This window comes from Salmo trutta, chromosome 1, assembly GCF_901001165.1.
Source record: "Salmo trutta chromosome 1, fSalTru1.1, whole genome shotgun sequence".
Classification (NCBI taxonomy): Eukaryota; Metazoa; Chordata; class Actinopteri; order Salmoniformes; family Salmonidae; genus Salmo; species Salmo trutta.
Window position 1 is genome coordinate 24,017,133 of NC_042957.1, and position 20,376 is coordinate 24,037,508.

The window sequence follows — 20,376 nt, forward strand, 5'->3', positions numbered from 1 at the left end:
GGTGAATCGGAAAACATGGACATATTTTTTCACAACGGTAAGGGGAGGTCATGTCAAACTTGGTGGTGTTAGTCAGACCAAGTCTTCACAAGATATGGTGGAGGTTGTTAAAATGAGGGTCTGATGCGATTCACGGGAGACACTTTTAGTTAGCCTACTGTGGTTAGGCTATGTCATCACGTCATTAATTCCCCTGAAAAGAAATGACAGGGTTTTCCTTTTGTGACATCTCACTGAATCTCTGAAGCTAAACACTCCCTGTCTGCTTGCGCACTCAAGGATCTAGTGCGCTTTGGAGAAAAATAGGATTACGGATTACCTTCACTGAGACTGGAACTCTTACTCTGGATCCAATATGTCTCTAAACCGGGTTTACACAGACACGGAGCAGTCTGCAGAGGATTCTGGAGAATGTTCGGCCCCAGTCTCGTCGGACAACGGGCACGGGGCAGGTCGTACGCACGAGGTGACCGTGCGCAACACCGGCTGCTGCGTGTGCCTGCCGCGCATCATGCGCCTCACCTTTGCGCCCGAGTCCCTCGAGCGGCTCTACCAGGTCTACTTCCGACGGCAGCGACAGGAGACTCTTCTCGTGCTAGTGGTGTTTGCGGCGCTTTTCAACTGCTATGTCATTGTCATGTGCGCAGTGGTGTACACGACAGACAAACGTGCAATGATCGTGGTCGCGGCAGTTGGACTTGCTGCGGATATTGTACTCTACGCGCTTTGCCGACTGCGCAAGCTCCCCGCGGCGCCTGTTGTGCGCGGTGTGATACCATACGTACTCTGGCTGATGATAGCTGTGCACGTGCTGTGCTACCTGGGGCTGAACTACCAGCTTTCCCCCCAGGCCAGTGACACAGCGGGCTGGCAGGCCTTCTTCAGTTTCTCATGCTTCCTGACGCTGCCCCTGACCCTGGTCCCTCTCCTGCTGCTCACTGCTCTGTGCTGTGGGGTCCATACCCTGGTGCTGGGGGTCACCATCGCCCAAAGGCACCAGGACAGCCTGCAGGGAACCATACTGCTCAGACAGGTAAAGGAGAGGTGGATGTGAGTAAAGATTGGGATGGGGTGAGTGGAAACAAAGGTGGGAATAAAGGGAAGGGGTGCTGGTAGGTGAGTGCTCAGCAAAATCAATGGTGTACATTTAACTCGGAAAGTATTAGACATGGTTATTGAATTATTTTATTTTAAAGGTCTGTGGCTTTCACCAAGTGAGTACATAGGCGAATGCCATCATTATGCCATTAATGACAATACAATACTTATATGATTAAGACTTACTTTGAGGGCCTAGTTTCATCCTAACACAGTGGTGTTTGGAAACTCCTGGTTTTCAGGCCACATCAGGCCTGCAAGTCACATTATGCTGGCTTGCAAAGTGATGTGTTATACCAATTGGAATCCAGCCAGAGTTAGGATATCCAACAGTTGGAATTTTTATTCACCCTCAACCTGCATTCAGAATGACAGTCAGGGTTGGGTGAAGTTGGTAAGAAGACTACCTAAACCATTTAAACTGGAACAATAATTTCAGTAACGGTGCAATAAATATAGCGAACTGTTTGGATTAGTTTAGGAAAATGTATGTAATTTGCCTTTGTGTAGCATGTGATTAATCAATCAAAAACACAGATATTAATAATAATCCAGAAAAATAACACTGGGGGTTAATTTACTCCACTGAGTGTTAATTTCACTCTTACAACAGGACCCTGAACAGCTTCAACCCCCAAGCCATAAGACTGATAAGTAGTTAAATAGTTAACCAATAGCTACCCGGGCTAACTGCATTGACCTTTTTTGCACTAACTCTTTTGACTCATCACATACGCTGCTGTTATTATTTATTATCTATCCTGTTGCCTAGTCACTTTATCCCTGCTTATGTGTACAAACAGTATGTACCGCAATTACCTCGTACCCCTGCACATCGACTCGTTAATCATTGTGTATTTATTCCTTGTGTTATTATTTATATATTTTTCGAATATTATGTCTTCATCTGCATTGTTGGGAAGGGCCCGTAAGTAAGCTTTTCACTGTTAGTCTACAACTGTTGTCTCCAAAGCATGTGAAAAATACACTTAACTCCTGAATCAACACTGAAAAATCAACATTGGACAATTTGCTCTGTGGGAAAGAGGACAGGCGCAACACTGGCTGGTGAGATAGGGCATGATACAGGTGAAAAGACCTGAAACATCACACACACTCCAAACTCAGCTAATCACCATTAAGTTGCCTTTGTGTGCCAGGTTATGAAAGCCAGCTGTGCAGGGATCTGTGGGACACCCTTCGAGCTGAGGGTAATTTTGGAAAATGTTGTTGAACCTGCTCACTGTACTCAGTGAGAGTTGTCACTTAGGAACGCAACGCTCCCTCTGCATCCCTCACAACCTCAGTCAGTCAGGACTTAGTTTTCAGCCACGTGTTATGTCCATCCCTTCCCCCATCTGCCCCACTCCCCCAGCTCCTGGCTAACTGGGTGTTGTACCTGTGTGCGGTCACTGTGGGCGTGATATCATACTACATGGCCGACAGGAAGTACCGAACGGCCTTCCTGGAGGCGCGCCAGTCCCTGGAGGTCAAACTCACCCTGGAGGAGCAGAGCACCCAGCAGGTAGATGTGTGTGCGTGTGTGTGGGCGTCTGCATCCGTGCGTTTGTGTGTGCCCTGATGCCCGAGTGCCCTGTTACCGACTGTCTCCTCTAGCGGTTAGCAGTGTGCTGCCACCTCTAGCTGTTAGCAGTGTGCTGTCACCTCTAGCGGTTAGCAGTGTGCTGTCACCTCTAGCGGTTAGCAGTGTGCTGTCACCTCTAGCGGTTAGCAGTGTGCTGTCACCTCTAGCGGTTAGCAGTGTGCTGCCACCTCTAGCGGTTAGCAGTGTGCTGCCACCTCTAGCGGTTAGCAGTGTGCTGTCACCTCTAGCGTTTAGCAGTGTGCTGTCACCTCTAGCGGTTAGCAGTGTGCTGTCACCTCTAGCGGTTAGCAGTGTGCTGCCACCTCTAGCGGTTAGCAGTGTGCTGCCACCTCTAGCGGTTAGCAGTGTGCTGCCACCTCTAGCGGTTAGCAGTGTGCTGTCACCTCTAGCGGTTAGCAGTGTGCTGTCACCTCTAGCGGTTAGCAGTGTGCTGTCACCTCTAGCGGTTAGCAGTGTGCTGTCACCTCTAGCGGTTAGCAGTGTGCTGTCACCTCTAGCGGTTAGCAGTGTGCTGTCACCTCTAGCGGTTAGCAGTGTGCTGCCACCTCTAGCGGTTAGCAGTGTGCTGCCACCTCTAGCGGTTAGCAGTGTGCTGTCACCTCTAGCGGTTAGCAGTGTGCTGTCACCTCTAGCGGTTAGCAGTGTGCTGTCACCTCTAGCGGTTAGCAGTGTGCTGTCACCTCTAGCTGTTAGCAGTGTGCTGTCACCTCTAGCGGTTAGCAGTGTGCTGTCACCTCTAGCGGTTAGCAGTGTGCTGTCACCTCTAGCGGTTAGCAGTGTGCTGCCACCTCTAGCTGTTAGCAGTGTGCTGTCACCTCTAGCTGTTAGCAGTGTGCTGTCACCTCTAGCGGTTAGCAGTGTGCTGGATAACCCAGCACTGCTTTAATTACAGTGTGTTGTCTCTGGCTCTGGTCTAATGGGATAATTAGACAGACTGTTGTTATCTTTACAGTAGAGGCATTGTTACGGAGGTGCAACAGTTGGGTGCTTTTTAAGTTGGTCACATATGTTCTGAGGTATGCAGAGGTGTGGGACAAGGGTTAATGTCTATTTCCATCACTTCCTTCTTTCTTTCTTCTCTTGCCTTTTCCTCTCTCCCTTTACTGCTTTCCATTCTCTCTCTCATCTCCTCCTTCTCTCTCATCTGTCTCCTGTCCCCTCACACAATCCTCTCTGTCATTACTGTCAAATTAACTGAGTCGACCCTAATTCACTGCAGCTGATGAGCCAATTATTATTGTGTCCCTTCCATCCTCTGTTATGCTTTTCCCTGACTGCTACTATTTGTAGAGCAAACAGTATGGGCCCTGGAGAGAGAGAGCGAGACAGAGGGAGAGAGAGAAATAAGTTAGACAGAATTCCCAGAGTGGCAAAGAGGCAGTGGAGGCTTCTGGGAGACGGGTGCAGCCAGCCAATCAGAACACATCTGACTGTTTCACATTGCCATGACGACGTGGCCCTGAGAGGATGCTCACAGAAATTATACTCCTGTCTCAAACATGCAGTGCACACGTCTGTCTCTGTGTGTGCAGGAGGAGTTGTTGCTGTCCATCCTGCCCAAACACATAGCAGAAGAGATGCTGGAGGGCATGAAGAAACAGGCTAACCAGAACGAAGTGCAGCAGTTCAACACCATGTACATGTACCGTCATGAGAACGTCAGGTTCGACAATGTTAATATAACGTAATGTGAACGTGAAGATGTGCTATCATTCAGAAATACTCATGACAATAATCTGTACTCTAACACATGGATATTGAGCGAACCTATTAAGCAATTTAGTTTTCTCTGCTTCCCCCTTTCCCCTTTCTCTCCCCCTCTTCTCTCTTCTCTCTCTCCCTCCCTCTCTCTTACAGTATCCTATTTGCTGATATAGTGGGTTTTACCCAGCTCTCCTCAGCGTGTAGTGCACAAGAGCTGGTCAAGCTGCTCAACGAACTGTTCGCCCGCTTTGACAAGCTAGCTGCTGTGAGTTTCTCTCTATACCAGGAATCATCAACTAGATTCAGCCACGGTCCGATTTCTTTCTTGAGCAGATGGTCGGGGAGCCGGAGCAAATTACAAATCATTTTTAAATTGCAAATTGACCGTAAAAAGCCGAAACAGATATATTTGACTAAACCGTAATAATTTAAAATTATTACATTTGTATACGATCACGTGTCTTCTCTATAGGGCATAATTGGGAATAGATTTCCAAAATGAAAATCACTTGGAGTGGATTTCCTGGTGTTTGTACAGTCTTTTCTGTCCAACAATAATCACGGACCAAATTCGGCCCGTCGGCCGCCAGTTGGAGAACCCTGCTCTATACCTTGCTTTGTCTCATGGTCTTGTTTCTCTGCCTCCTTGTGTTGTTCTCTCCTTATCTCTCACAACAATACGTTATCTTAGGTGTCTTTCACATTCATCCGACTCACCTATCTCTTCTATAAGGATACTTCTGCTGTCTTTAAAATACACTGTTTATTTCTCTCGCAAACACACACAACTCATAACATACATGACATTCATATCGTTCCTGTCATTGTGTCTCTCCTCTCCTCTCGCTCTATCTCCACCCTCCCTCCCTCCATACAGCAACACCACCAGTTGCGTATCAAGATCCTGGGAGACTGTTACTACTGTATCTGTGGCCTGCCTGATTACCGTGATGACCACGCAGCCTGTTCCATCATGATGGGCCTGGCCATGGTGGAGGCCATCTCGTAAGTGAGGGGAAGGAGGAGAGGAAGGAAAAGGAGGAGGAAGGGGGAAGAAGGGTGGGAGAGGAGGGTGGAAGAGTGAGCATGAGGGATGTACAATTTAGAAAAGGATAGCATTTAGAAAAACTGAATTCAATTAACCCCTTTTCCATCCAAACTCAGGTATGTGCGTGAGAAGACTAAGACAGAGGTTGACATGCGTGTGGGGGTGCACACAGGCACTGTGCTGGGAGGGGTGCTGGGACAGAGGAGGTGGCAGTTTGATGTCTGGTCCACTGACGTCACTGTGGCCAACAAGATGGAGTCAGGAGGGATACCTGGGTAAGAAATGTACAGCAAGATCACTGGCCCAGGGAGAGGTCACTAGTAATGTCTCTGAGTGTCACTTTCATTGCCAAGAGGGTACATAGACAGTGTGTGTCTATGGGTGTGCGTGTTCTCCAGGCGTGTCCACATCTCCCAGAGCACCATGGAGTGTCTTCATGGAGAGTTTGACCTGGAGCCAGGGAACGGAGGGGAGAGGTGTGAGTACCTGCTGGAGAAAGGCATAGATACCTACCTGGTGCTGTTCTCCAAGGAAACCACCCAGGTCAACGGACTCAACATGGTAGTAAGTGATGACCTCTCTGTCTGGCCTGGTTCTATAAATTAAATGTTTTATATTCCTCTCTCTGTCTGGCCTGGTTCTGTAAATTAAATGTTTTATATTGCTCTCGCTCTCTCTCCCCACTCCTCATTTTTCAGAATAGAAACTCTCCTCAGTTGATTAACACCACAGAGACCAATGGGAGCGTCGGTTCGGTCCGAGGCACGCCCACAGAGCGCAAACAGGAAGCAAAAACACAGGTACACCTAACCCCTAACTTCCATCTTTTCTTTTAAGATTTTGATTAGATTTGACTAATTGTATGAATTTCACTACGAGCCTATCCATAACCTCTGACCTGTGTTGCCTAGGTGACGAGCCCTCAGCGTCAAATAAAAAAGAAAGTGGATGCCAGGGAGAGTGAACAGGAACTGAACAGACTACTGCACCTGGAGCTGCTGGAGAGAGAGAACGAAGAGCCGTAAGAGAGGAGGAGAAGGGGAAAGGGAGGATAGTCTGGGGGGACAAAGCAAAGAAGAGGGAAAAGTATACACTCCTCCATCTCTCACTCTTTCGATCTCTCTCTCTCTCTCTCGTTCTATCAGTGCGAAGGAGCGTCGGACCAACCCTGTGTCCCTGCAGTTTGTGGATGGGGAGTTGGAGGGGCGTTACTCTGCAGAGAAGGAAAGACAGAGTGGTGTAGCTTTCTGCTGCAGCTGCCTGGTCCTCTTTTTCACTGCAGGCATGGAGGTCCTCATAGACCCAATGTGAGTTCACACATTATATTCAACACAAAATATTAAATATACTGTACTACAACATAAACTCAGCAAAAAAAGAAACGTCCCTTTTTCAGGACCCTGTCTTTCAAACATAATTCGTAAAAATCAAAATATCTTCACAGATCTTCATTGTAAAGGGTTTAAACACTGTTTCCAAAATTGCAGAACTTGCAGAACGGCGTAAAGTTCTGTATCCAATTTTCAAGGAAAATAGATTAAAAGGGAAACGAGTAGCTCTCGTCATCGATAAACTATATTTTGATAACCAGTTGTTCAGAGATACAAAGACGGTTATTTAAACAATTACAAAGTTCTTATAGACGGGGAAAAAATTTAACACAATTCTAGCCCGGTTATAGATTGTAACAATAAAATGGAAATCTATATTTTTTATTGATCTTCAAATATAACTAATTGGAACACACAATCACTAATTCAACATGGTGAAGATAAAAACGCAGTAAACAGAAGGCACAGTATGTGTGGATGGTGTGGTATGTTTATTTTTTGTTGTTGTTGTTATATTTGGAAAAGTGTGGCGTTGAGTGACCTTGTACCTAGCCGGTGGGGATTCCGGTGGGCTGCCCCTACCCAGGCAGTGGCAGTGCTGGCAACACTTGCTGCAGTAACCTATGGGGAGGGGGTCACACTCGGACATTCAGAGAGGGTGTATATTATTGTGGCCCTGGTGGCACAAAATCATAAGTCTGACTGCATGGAGATGCTTGGGAATATGGTCAATACGGGGGACCGTGTTGCGGGTGTTTCAGGGAAAAGGTGTATATTTGGCCTCCATCATCTAGGATGTGACAATGGTTAATAAAATCTCTCAATTTCAGCCCATTTTTTTGCACAGTCTTGCAGGCCTTCTCATACAGCTGCAACTGTATATGCATTCGTAATTCAAGACCTTTCTTGAGTTGGGCTCTGGGATGGTGCAACTGTTGAGAATGTGAGCCTATGGTTGAGTGTGTAGGTGTATGTGCGTATCCCACAACTGTTGCGAAGGAGTAAAAGATGTTAGGGACAATATAGGATGATTCACAATAATTGTTTGCTAATATAATAATTGCTTGTAATAATGTAATTTTGGTAATGGTGAGACTGGTGAGAGGTAAAACCCTTTGCATAAATTGCCTACATTACTACAAATATTAATAGCTAATTATGGAAAATAAGAAACAGGATTATCATTTTATAACATTTTTGACATGTGTTTTTCAGGATTTTTTTGTTGTTATTCTGTCTCTCACTGTTCAAATAAACCTACCATTAAAATTATAGACTGATCATTTCTTTGTCAGTGGGCAAACGTACAAAATCAGCAGGGGATCAAATACTTTTTTCCCTCACTGTAGTAGCAATGCAAATATCATGGTACAGCTATTTAGACACTCAATCATCATGTTACTTTTTAATGGTACGTTTACAAACATATATTTTGATAAATAGAATTGAAAGTTGTGTCTCATTATGGTAAGTGGTGAAATAAGTATAGCCAGTTATAAATGTAATGGCTTAGCAGATAATAAGAAAAGACGATCAGTATTTACCTGGCTAAAAGAGAAGGAATGTAATATCTATTGTTTACAGGAAACTCATTCAACAATTTTAGATGAAGTTTTGTGGACAAAGGACTGGGGGGGTGAAATATATTTCTCCAATGGGCAAAGAAATTCTAAAGGGGTGATGGTTTTAATTAATAGTAATTTTGATCTAAATGTGCAAATTGTCCAAACAGATCATCAAGGTAGATGGATTATTTTAAATATGTTATTGGACAATAAACATATATGGCTTATTAACCTATACGGTCCAAATAATGATGATCCAAGCTTCTTTGAAAATATATATAAGAATGTATCATCTCTACAAGCAACACTAGACTCTATTATTATGGTGGGAGATTTCAATACGGTCTTAAATACCTCTATGGACCGGAAAGGAAATCACACTACAAACTATCACCCTTAGGCACTTAAGGAAATCATGAATGTCATGGATATATTGGAATTAGTGGATATATGGAGACTTAAATACCCTGACCTAGTGAGATATACATGGTGGAGGCTTAATCAAGCTAGTCGTCTTGACTACTTCCTTATGCCATTCTCTCTGGCACCAAAAGTTTAAAAAGTGTTGATAGGGGACAGAATGTGGTTGGATCATCACATAATTGGCATATATATTACTCTTACAGAATATCCACATGGGCGAGGATATTGGAAATGTAATCAAAGCCTACTAGATGATAAATTGTTTAGAATTAGGACAGAAGAATTTATAACTGACTTTTTCAGACATAACATAGGTACAGCAGATCCCCTTATTGTATGGGACACTTTTAAATGTATCTTTAGAGGCCTTTCAATCCAGTACTCATCTATAAATCAAAAGCAATTTAGATCAAAAGAATCCATATTAACAATGGAAAATGAAGGACTAACGGTACAGTTTGATAGCAATAAAAACTGTACCATAGAGACACAGAATAAGTTAGAGGAAAAACAAAAAGAAATGGAGGAACTTATTCAAGAAAGATCCAGTGTAATAACTTATAAAAATAAAGCGAACTGGATGGAATATGGGGAAAAATGCACCAAATTATTTTTCAATCTTCAATATAGAAATGCTACCAAAAAAATGTATTGAAACTTGTTACAAATGATGGAGTCACGCATGATTCACAGAATGATATTTTGAAAGAGGACGTAAAGTACTTTAAGAATATGTTTTCATTTCAGTCTCCATCTCCACTAACTGAAACTAATTGTATGGAATTTTTTCCTAATAATAATGTCAAATTAACATCTGTACAGAAACACTCATGTGAAGGCCAAATTACAGAGGAGGAACTTATTGAGGCAATTAAAGCGTTTAAGGCTGGGAAAACTCCAGGGCTGGATGGCATACCAGTGGAAGTATACCAAACTGTTTTTGATATACTCAGAGGACCTTTATTGGCATGTTTTAACCACTCCTATATAAATGGTAGATTATCAGACACGCAACAAGGTCTGATATCATTATTACTGAAACGGGACCCAAGTGGTATATATGTGATGCTCACTTTCGGTTGTTTGAAAAGGAAATAATCTCCAAAATATCATTATTTTTTAAACAAGCCTTAGGAAGTTGGTTTCAATTTGAGTTTAATCCATCAGAAAAGACAGAACAAATAATACAACAAATATTGTGTTTAAACTCAAATATACTAATTGATTAAAAAAAAACGTATTTTTGAAATTAAAAAATAAAAGGTATAATTTTAGTGAATGATATCATAAATAGGACTGATTTGCCTAGAACTAACGCTGCAGATAGCAGTACTGGGTGATTTGAAAAGCCATAGTCAATCAATCAATAATATAATAATTATTTTAGCAAAAATGTTTATTTTTAATTTACAGTCTGTTGTAGAAGCTATGAGAATAGAAAGGTTCAGTACTTTTGTGAAGCATCACAGCACAGTTGAAAAATATATGGCAAATAGAAATCCGAAATGGATGATGTTGAGAGACAGATGGGAGGGGTTGAATGGAGCTGAAGGGTGGGACTAATAACAAGATAACCAATGTAACACATACGGGGTGTGTAAAATGTATATAGGTTCAGAAACTTTGAAATAGCACAGTTACAAATAGAAATCAAACAGGATAGACATCAGAAATAGAGGAAGGACTAAAAAACAAACAAAATATAACTATTGTAAAATAGATTGTGTCTGTAAAATGTGTATAAGATGTATAAATTGAAGGTAGAAGCCTAAGTGTTTATTAGTTTACTCCAATTGGGGGAAGGGTGGTAGGGTTTGAGGGGAATAATAAAGGTATATTCTTTAAAAAGTATGTATATCTATATAGGTATGTGTATGTATATATGTATGCATGTATACATTTACCCAAAAAATATATGGGGGATTGGAAATGATGCAGACAATTACATTGATGGAAGCAACAATCTTTCCGCAATATTAAGCTGATCCACCCCTTAAAGAAATAATAAAAAAATAAAAACTTTCCTATGCTTGTTCAATGAACCATAAACAATTAATGAACATGCACCTGTGTAACGGTTGTTAAGACACTAATAATTTACAGACGGTAGGCAATAAAGGTCACAGTTGTGAAAACTTAGGACTCTAAAGAGGCATTTCTACTGACTCTGAAAAACACCAAAAGAAAGATGTCCAGGGTTCCTGCTCATCTGTGTGAACGTGCCTTAGGCATGCTGCATGAAGGCATGAGGACTGCAGATGACGCCAGGGCAATAAATTGCTATGTCCGTACTGTGAGACGCCTAAGACAGCACTACAGGGAGACAGGACGGACAGCTGATCGTCCTCGCAGTGGCAGACCACGTGTAACAACACCTGCACAGGATTGGTACATCCGAACATCACACCTGCGGGACAGTTACAAGATGGCAACAACAACTCCCCGAGTTACACCAGGAACGCACAATCCCTCCATCAGTGCTCAGACTGTCCGCAATAGGCTGAGAGAGGCTGGACTGAGGGCTTGTAGGCCTGTTGTAAGGCAGGTCCTCACCATACATCACTGGCAACAACGTCGCCCATGGGCACAAACCCACCGTCGCTGGACCAGACAGGACTGGCAAAAAGTGCTCTTCGCTGACGAGTCGCGGTTTTGTCTCACCAGGGGTGATGGTCCGATTCGCGTTTATCGTTGAAGGAATGAGCATTACACCGAGGCCTGTACTCTGGAGCGGGATCGATTTGGAGATGGAGGGTCCGTCATTGTCTGGGGTGGTGTGTCACAGCATCATCGGACTGAGCTTGTTGTCATTGCAGGCAATCTCAACGCTGTGCGTTACAGGGAAGACATCCTCCTCCCTCATGTGGTACCCTTCCTGCAGGCTCATCCTGACATGACCCTCCAGCATGACAATGCCACCAGCCATACCGCTCATTCTGTGCGTGATTTCCTGTAAGACAGGAATGTTAGTGTTCTGCCGTGGCCAGCGAAGAGCCCGGATCTCCCATTGAGCACGTCTGGGACCGGTTGTATCGGAGGGTGAGGGCTAGGGCCATTCCCCCCCAGAAATGACCATGAACTTGCAAGTGCCTTGGTGGAAGAGTGGGGTAACATCTCACAGCAAGAACTGGCAAATCTGGTGCAGTCCATGAGGAGGAGATGCACTGCAGTACCTAATGCAGCTGGTGGCCACACCAGATACTGACTGTTACTTTTGATTTTGACCCCTCCTTTGTTCAGGGACACATTATTCCATTTCTGTTAGTCACATGTCTGTGGAACTTGTTCAGTTTATGTCTCAGATGTTGAATCTTGTTATGTTCATACAAATATTTACACATGTTAAGTTTGCTGAAAATAAAAGCAGTTGACAGTGAGAGGAAGTTCCTTTTTTTGCTGAGTTTAGTATGTGTGCCTCTGTCTGACAGGCTGATGGTGAACTATGTGACCCTGGCGATTGGAGAGGGGTTGCTGCTCATTCTCACTATCTGCTCCATGGCTGCCGTCTTCCCTCGTGTGAGTCTCCTCCTCTGATGATAATGATGGAGGTGGTGATGATGGTGATTATAATAATGTTTGTCTGTGTCTGTGTAAAAGATGTTCTCGAAGAGGCTCGTGTCGTTCTCAATGTGGATCGATCGAACCCGTTGGGCACGGAACACCTGGGCCATAGCAGCCATCTTTGTTTTAACCATGGCCGAGATTGCCGATATGGTGAGCCAATTTTTTCAGGTTGTGTGTGTTCTTACCTTGTTGCTATCATACTCTTCAGTGCCTTCTAAACGGTTTGTGTCTGAGTACCTATCCGGTTGTGACGAGATGGAGTACAGCTACGACCGGAAGTGATTTTTTTGTAACAGGTTAGGAGAGCATTTTAGCTAACCCTAATCATTTTCCTAACCTTAACCTGCTATGTTAATTGTCCAAACCTGCTGCAAAAAAATCACTTTCAGTCGTAGCTGTATACCACCAGAGAGGAAGAGGCGAAGCGACAGGTTTCCCTCTCACCAAAATCTGTCCAAAATAAGCCCAATGCGTTTCTATGGGCTTATTTTGGACTTAAGCTTGTCGCCTGTCTTCCCGCCTTTGGAAGAACAACTCCCATTGTTAGGGTTTAGACATGAGCATTTCATCATTATATACAGGTTTCTGATACCACGTAGTCAAAACCTACCCATCCCCATAGGGGTCCATTACAGAGAGTTAGCTGTCTCTCACTGCCTGCACGCTCATTTGGAAGGCCCAACAGGGACAGCCTGTTCCACACTTTACTGCTTTTTCTGTTAGGCAGGAACAGGACTCCCGAATGTCAAGAGAGGAATTATCAGTGGTGCAGAGATGTCTAGTGGAGTGTGGAGCATAGAGAATGTGCGGCAACTGCAATGTTGCCCAAATTATGCTTGAGTTAAAATATTGCTTTAGTTTGTTTTTGTTTAAATGTTACAATGACATTTTTGTAACATTATATGTTAACATTGCATTAGGGGAGTTATCGTGCATGTCATTACTGGAATATTGCCTTAGTTTATCGATTGAACATTTCTCACCCCAACCACTCTTGACATTGTAGCTGAGCTGTGTCCAGCCTCCCTTCCTGTTCCTCAACACCAGTGCTGGCCTCAGCATGGAGTCGCTAGGTGACGGAGGTTGCGCAGAAAACCCTAAACACTACAGCTATATGGCGGTGCTGTCGCTTGTGGCGACCACCATGCTGGTGCAGGTGAGCCACCTGGTCAAGCTGGGGCTCATGCTGCTGGTCATTGTGGCAACGGGCGCCGTCAACATCTACAGCTGGAGGGATATCTACGACCTGTATGACTTCATACGATTCACCAGCTACAGGTGAGAAACTATAATCCCTCAAGTGGTGCTAAAAACATGTACTTACATGGTAGTTATATTGGCAGGTAAAGTAGAAAGCTGTGGATACTCAATATGTTCTCTCTCCCTCTCTCATCCTCAGGATGTCTGTAGTCCCTTCCAAGTACCTGATGACAGTGATGATCATGATCATGATGATCTGCTTCTACTACTTTGCCAGACATGTGGGTTACCTCCTCCTGAACATCCTCACAATCACACCTCCGATTCACATTGAGTCAGACTTCCATGAGCATCAGCCTCTAACTCGTCAATAATACAAACTGAGAAAGACTTGCTGTTGTTACTGATCCCCCTGACAGCACTAGTCTGTATGAGCTTGCTTAAAACACTCTTTCTTTCTTTCACTCCACCCTCCTCTTTTTCACCAGGTGGAGAGGCAGTCGCGGAAGCTTTTCCTGTGGAAGATTGAGGTGCATGACCAGAAGGAGAGGGTGTTTGAAATGAGGCGCTGGAATGAAGCGCTGGTCACAAACATGCTGCCTGAACATGTAGCCAAACACTTCCTGGGTTCTAAGAAGAGAGACGAGGTGAGAGAGGGAAGGGGGAGTAGACAGAAAGCGAGAGAGAGAGAGAGGGACAATTAAAATACAAACAAGAACGGAGAGAGACTCAAAGAAAGGGCATTAAATAAATACAGGAAATTGTAAAAGGATGTATGATGAGCTTCAGTGTTTTTCTTACCCATCAATTTTGTTTCTCCACTGTAGGAGCTGTACAGCCAGTCATATGATGAGATAGGAGTGATGTTTGCCTCCATCCCCAACTTCTCAGACTTCTACACAGAGGAGGGCATCAACAATGGGGGCATAGAGTGTCTGAGGATCCTCAATGAGATTATCTCTGACTTTGACAGTGTGAGTGATCTCTCTGTGTGTGCGTGCGTGTTTTAGTACAGTAACGGGATAATTAATTTCCTTGCTCCCCTGTCAGCTGTTGGACAGGAATGAGTTCCGCTTCATCACTAAGATTAAGACTATAGGAAGCACCTACATGGCTGCGTCTGGAGTCACACCCGAGAGCAACACCAACGGATACTGCAACCGCCCGGTAACCACAGCAACTGACAACACAGAATACATAATCAAGCTCAATGTATATCAGCATGACTAATGGTGCTGATGATTGTGATGATGAAGGCTCTATTTCTCCCCTTCAGATAGAGGAACAGTCATTGTTAGAACGTTGGCAGCACCTAGCTGACCTGGCAGACTTTGCTCTGGCCATGAAGGTCACTCTCACCAAACTCAACGACCAGTCCTTCAACAACTTCATGCTACGCATCGGTAAGTGTGTGTGTGTGTGTGTGTGTGTGTGTGTGTGTGTGTGTGTGTGTGTGTGTGTGGTTTGAGTGACATGTCTCTTCCTCATAGGTCTGAATAAGGGCTCGGTTTTAGCTGGAGTGATTGGTGCTCGTAAACCTCATTATGACATCTGGGGCAACACAGTCAACGTAGCCAGCAGAATGGAGTCTACAGGGGTGATGGGCAACATCCAGGTAACACACATTTCCTCACCTGTCTACTACCTTCCTCTCTTTCCCCCTTATTTTCCCACCTCAGTCTTTTCCCATCTCCTCCTCTCTTTTATCTTGATAAACAGTTTTCCTTCTATGTCCTATAATGTCCCATTTTTATCCGTCATTACCCTATGATGTGCTTCCCCCAGGTGGTGGAGGACTGTTATGACATCCTAAAGGAGTACGGATTCCGCTTCGTCAGGAGAGGCCCCATCTTTGTCAAGGGGAAGGGGGAGCTACTAACCTTCTTCATGAAAGGGAAAGACAAAACTAGTAGCAACGGCACTGGTCCCACCACTACTACTACCCTTCCTCACCAAGTAGTGGACCATTCCTGATCCTGACCCACACCTGCTGAAACAACAGACAGTAGTGATTACACACGGATTCATCATTCTTATGTAACATACTCTAGACATGCTATGACAGATCAAACTTAAAAATCATAGACAAGTGTACAGTTAATGCATAGGCAAGCATACTGTTTCGACAGGCTAAGAAAACAAAAACACACTCAATTCTGTACTCCAGTAGCCGCTTCTGGATTCTATGATAACTGATAGTTCAAGTGAAAAATATAAAATCATACCTTTTGATGGATGGGTACATGTACAAAATATGAGCTTTTGTGTATATATTTAGATATAGGCAACTACTTCATAGAACAACATATCACTACACCCTAAGTCCATATTGACATCAACTAAACTCACTAGTGTGACAGTTTGCCTTCAGTATGATTATCCTCTGTTCTTTTATTGTTTTTAAATAGTCAAGCTCGGGTTTTGTAAGATAATGCCGCTTGAATGATTTTGTATTTATAATGTGTTGATAAAAAATGTTTTCATTAACTTTTATGCCGTTTGTGTGCAGTGGCGATTTTTTACATGTAATCTCTTGGTGGGGCAAACAAAAAATGGTGGGCTGCTTGCCAGCTAAGCCACAACACAACACTAAACAATACATGAATTGCACTATAACGGTGACAATCGGTGCCCACAAACTGTTAGGGCCTACATAAAGCTGTCCCAACACCTTACCACTGCTACACCTGGCATTCATCTGAGACTTGTCTGGCAGCAAAACAGCTCATTCAGACTCATTTACTGCCTTTTTAAAAAACATAGCTTATATGGCTGACTTGCTTAAACAAATGTGGTTTCTACTGACAATTGAGATGTACAAACTATGGCATAAGGGGGATGACAAGCGGATAAGAGGCAATCCGTAATTTCAATTAAGACATTAATGAGTGAGCGACGGCGGAAATAGTCAACATAACTATTTGTTCAGCACTTTTGAAATGTACAGCGACAGAATTCAGAACATGGGCCGTTCTTACAGTGTACTTACTCCCTGTACACCAAATCAGAACCGTGGGATAAATAAAAGGGGCATATAAACAGACAATGAAAGCTCTTACAATATTAGACAATTACATTTTTCTAAAACAGGTTATAGGCTACATGTGCCCCACCAAGTTAGAACAGTAGGAGAACTGAAGAGGTGAAAATAGCACATTATTAGGGTGAGGCATGTCGTTGCGTATCAAAAAAGATCCACATCATATAACACTACTTGACGTGTTAAATAAACTTTTAATTTGACACGTCAAATAACACAATTCTATTATAGAATGTTGTGTGTGCTGAATTTTCACGTGCAAGCCAAGCGCCACCATTACTATCAGTAGCACTGTCAAAGCTGTATAAAAAAGGTTGGCAAACAAGCACACACCGGGCCACGAACAATGTGTTTACAATACCGTGTGGGTGAAAATAGACCAAATTATTAGAGTAAGGCACATGGGCTATGTAATAAATATATTCTTTATGTCTCTTGATACTAATGCGATATTGCCTAAACACTGCCAGTAACCTTACACAATCATTATACCAAGATAACATCTTGCAGAACAGTCAATCCTAACCACCCACACACACACACAATGCCTGGTTGTGGGGCCGCTCAAGGACAGGTGTACGGGAGGGGCTGGTAGCAGAAACTGTCTTAACTGTAGCATAAAAACAGGCACTGTCCTTGGGTGTCTGACTCTCGGGTACACACATGAAGATAAGCTAGAAGTAGTGTAGGCTGAGTAGACTCCTGACACACACACACATCCCTGAGGGCTGGGTTTCAAGAACAAAGAACACTGTCAAGAGCCAATGAGAAGTCGACATTAGTCGGGGACGGGACCGCCCTCAACACTCATCGACCAGTCAGGAGAGCGAATCTACCAGACTCAACCTACGTCATTTCATTATTGTTACACTGTATAAAATGTAAACACAACATGTTTTCGGGGCTCTCTTCTGCTGACTCCTTAAGAGGTGACAGAACGAGTCCGTGCACGCTACGCCAAATATCTTTGTATCTTAATAAAGCTGCCTTACGATAATTGAATCCACCCTGTCCGGCGTCTTGACTTGGTCTCCTTCTCAAGTAACTGATCATCAACAAAACTTGGTAGCAGAGGATGGTTTCATACTTCTGAATTCGGTCCATAGATGGTTGATGTGAGAGGGGACAAGTCCAGGACAATCTCGTGAGGACGGGTGACCTGTCCGCAGGAGCCATCGGCGATTCTGCTTGCCCCGGGAAACTGATCAACGAGCTCGACTAAAAAAGGTAAGCAGAGCCTGTTAAAACGAAATCTGCAGATTGTATTATAGTCTTATCCAAATTTTGATCAGTAGTACTGGGTGTGAGTATGAATTGTTGTTAAATTTAATGCAAATTGTATTACTCTGTTAAGGCTGATTACAAAGATATTTGACGGGATAGAGTGATCCTGTGTGGATCTGTGAGCCTGTCTGGCATAATAGTGAAGATACCGTGAGCCTGTGATCATGGCAATACCGAGAGAATATTGAGATACCGTGAGCCTGTGATCATGGCAATACCGAGAGAATATTGAGAGCCTGTGTGGCGATCCTGTGTGGGTCAAGGAGTCTGTGATCATGACTTTTCCCGGATAACTGATAGCCTGTGAACATGGCACAACATTGATAGTGACGACTGCTAACTAGAGAAGGCCTCCTGAACTGGCTGACCAGGAGGGAACACTCAGCATAAGTGGGTCGGTTAAAGTAGATATAACTCAAACAATAATAATCCTGTTAAAATTATTTAGTTTCGTCCCGGAGATCTGGAATTTATTCTGGTTCCGGTTTAAGACTTCATTTAGGGAATTATTGGAGTAGCAAGTAGCTAGATAAGCCGATTTTGGTCGGAAGTCCCGAAATTGTATTGTGATAACGTGTTTAGTTTCGTCCCGGAGATCTAGAAATAGTTCCGGTTTAAGACTTTGTTTAGGGAGGGATTCGTGCGCCTCCAGGGCGCCTGGAATCTGTTTCCGGCCCTGTTTTGAGAGCGTTTTGTTTGTACGTACCCCGAAGGCGCGAAGCGATACCAATAGTTTGGGTTTCAGCCCGGGTGTGCGATCTGTCTGTCTATAGAACTGAGTAAGGGTTTGATGTGTAAGTACCGAGGAGGACCTAAATAACATTGAACACCAAATTGAGGTAATCACCGGGGAGTTGGTATTGACCGGGTTAATGTTTTAGCCTATTCAGAATATTAGTCCTAATATTTCAAAATAACTTTGTTTACGAGGGTGGGGCACCAGAGGTAAGACAAGACTGTGCCGGCACCGTGAATACCCAACGACGGGCTAAGTATACAAAGGATAGTGGGTAATTCATAAATAAATATGGCGTCTATTCCGCCGACCAAACTTAAATTCAGTGAATATTTGGAACATAAAATACAGGATAGAGTGGGAGGAGAAGAACAGTATAAAGCAATTAGAAAAGTATGGGAGGAAGTGAAACTGACATGGACACAGGCGGGCTATTTTAGCGGGGGAGCCCCCACTAAAAGCCAGCTGTTAGTGATGGAAGAAGGGTTGAAGGAGGCAGTGCAGAAAGGAATAGCAGGGGAAGTGGAAGACGACAGGAGGCATATGTTTAAGAAACAAGGAACTAAAAACAGAGAAAAGGCTGAAGCAGAATTGAGAATAGGAGTTAGGGCTATAGAGGAGACTAGAAGGGCGCTTCCATATAAAAAAACCCAGATATGCTTACCCAGTACCCAATGCCTGTTTCCAAGACATTAGTATAGATTACACAGACATGGGAGCAGATAACGTGGTGGGAGGAAAAAGGTACCTGTTAGTAATGGTAGACAGGTTCTCTAGGTGGGTAGAGGCAATACCAACGGCACGGGAAGATGCCAAATCAGTTCAATAAACACCTGAGACAGGTGGAGGAAAGGTTTGGAATTGTACACAAATTCGGGTCAGTGTACAGGCCACAATCTCAGGGCCTAGCGGAACGTGCAAATCAAAATCTTAAGGCTAAGATTGCTAAGGTATGTGCAGGTTCGAAGCTAACCTGGGTGGAAGCCCTACCACTGGCACTGATGGCCATGAGGGCCTCGCCAGGGGCGGGGACCCATCTCTCTCCCCATGAGATAATGACGGGGAGAGTCATGCCTGGCCCACCAAGGGAGGGAGGTCATATGCCCCCTCTTGATGTGCTGAGAATAGGAATGTCTGACTATGTGAGAACTGACGGAACTTTCTGTAGCTCTCTCTGCGCAGGTCCGGAAGGTCCAAGAGGGGGAGCTGTCGGGAGACTCGCCACCACTGAAGGTAAAAGTTGGGGACTGGGTGAGGGTCAAAGTCCACAAGAGAAAGTGGCTAGAACCCAGGTGGACTGGACCGTACGAAGTGAAGGAAGTTACTTCACACTCTGTCCAGGTCAAAGGTAAATCAGGCGCGCCTTGGCACCACCTTACACACTGCACTCCGGCCCCAACCCCTTCCAGAACTTTGACTGAAACCAGGGCCGATTTGCGCGCCCTAAAATTCGATTCCAACCACTGAAACCTTAGTTGGGGAAAATGGGACCACAGCTCCCGTTTCCACGACCTAAGGCGCCACGCCCAGGGTCGGGTTATCTCCCTCCCTGGGAGAGGCTGGGGATATCAGCTCCCCTGTTTGTTATTTTCATAATCATTGCCGGAGTATCCTTAGGAACTCTCACTGGTGGGGATTTGAACATTGCATGGAAAAATATTAAGTTAGTAAAGTGAATTGCAGGTGGAGTTAATTTTATTTTTACAGGGACGGTGCACATTAAACACAGTTGTGTATAATGGCAGGGTATTCCTAGCAAACAGAATGGGCCGGTTTG

General features: G+C 44.1%; 1 protein-coding gene across 1 annotated transcript; it reads left to right on the forward strand.

The window, feature by feature from the left end:
- Window positions 1-213: 213 nt before the first annotated feature.
- Window positions 214-16,068, forward strand: LOC115191681 (adenylate cyclase type 3-like). The gene is made up of 20 exons (XM_029749527.1): window positions 214-1,033; window positions 2,474-2,623; window positions 4,237-4,367; window positions 4,562-4,673; window positions 5,286-5,413; window positions 5,573-5,731; window positions 5,855-6,020; window positions 6,155-6,256; window positions 6,368-6,477; window positions 6,602-6,763; window positions 12,204-12,291; window positions 12,373-12,489; window positions 13,346-13,617; window positions 13,739-13,820; window positions 14,028-14,186; window positions 14,367-14,513; window positions 14,590-14,706; window positions 14,816-14,942; window positions 15,030-15,154; window positions 15,325-16,068. Exons 1-20 carry the CDS (start codon window positions 356-358, stop codon window positions 15,511-15,513), a joined length of 3,321 nt encoding a protein of 1,106 aa, XP_029605387.1. The 5' UTR covers window positions 214-355; the 3' UTR covers window positions 15,514-16,068.
- Window positions 16,069-20,376: the final 4,308 nt, after the last annotated feature.

Excerpts from the sequence above, each read along its gene's own strand:
- LOC115191681 (XM_029749527.1), top strand. The coding sequence starts at position 356 with ATGTCTCTAAACCGGGTTTACACAGACACGGAGCAGTCTGCAGAGGAT. Across the intron at positions 12,490-13,345 it reads TGGCCGAGATTGCCGATATG|CTGAGCTGTGTCCAGCCTCC; the intron begins GTGAGCCAATTT and ends TTGACATTGTAG. Across the intron at positions 14,514-14,589 it reads TTATCTCTGACTTTGACAGT|CTGTTGGACAGGAATGAGTT; the intron begins GTGAGTGATCTC and ends CTCCCCTGTCAG.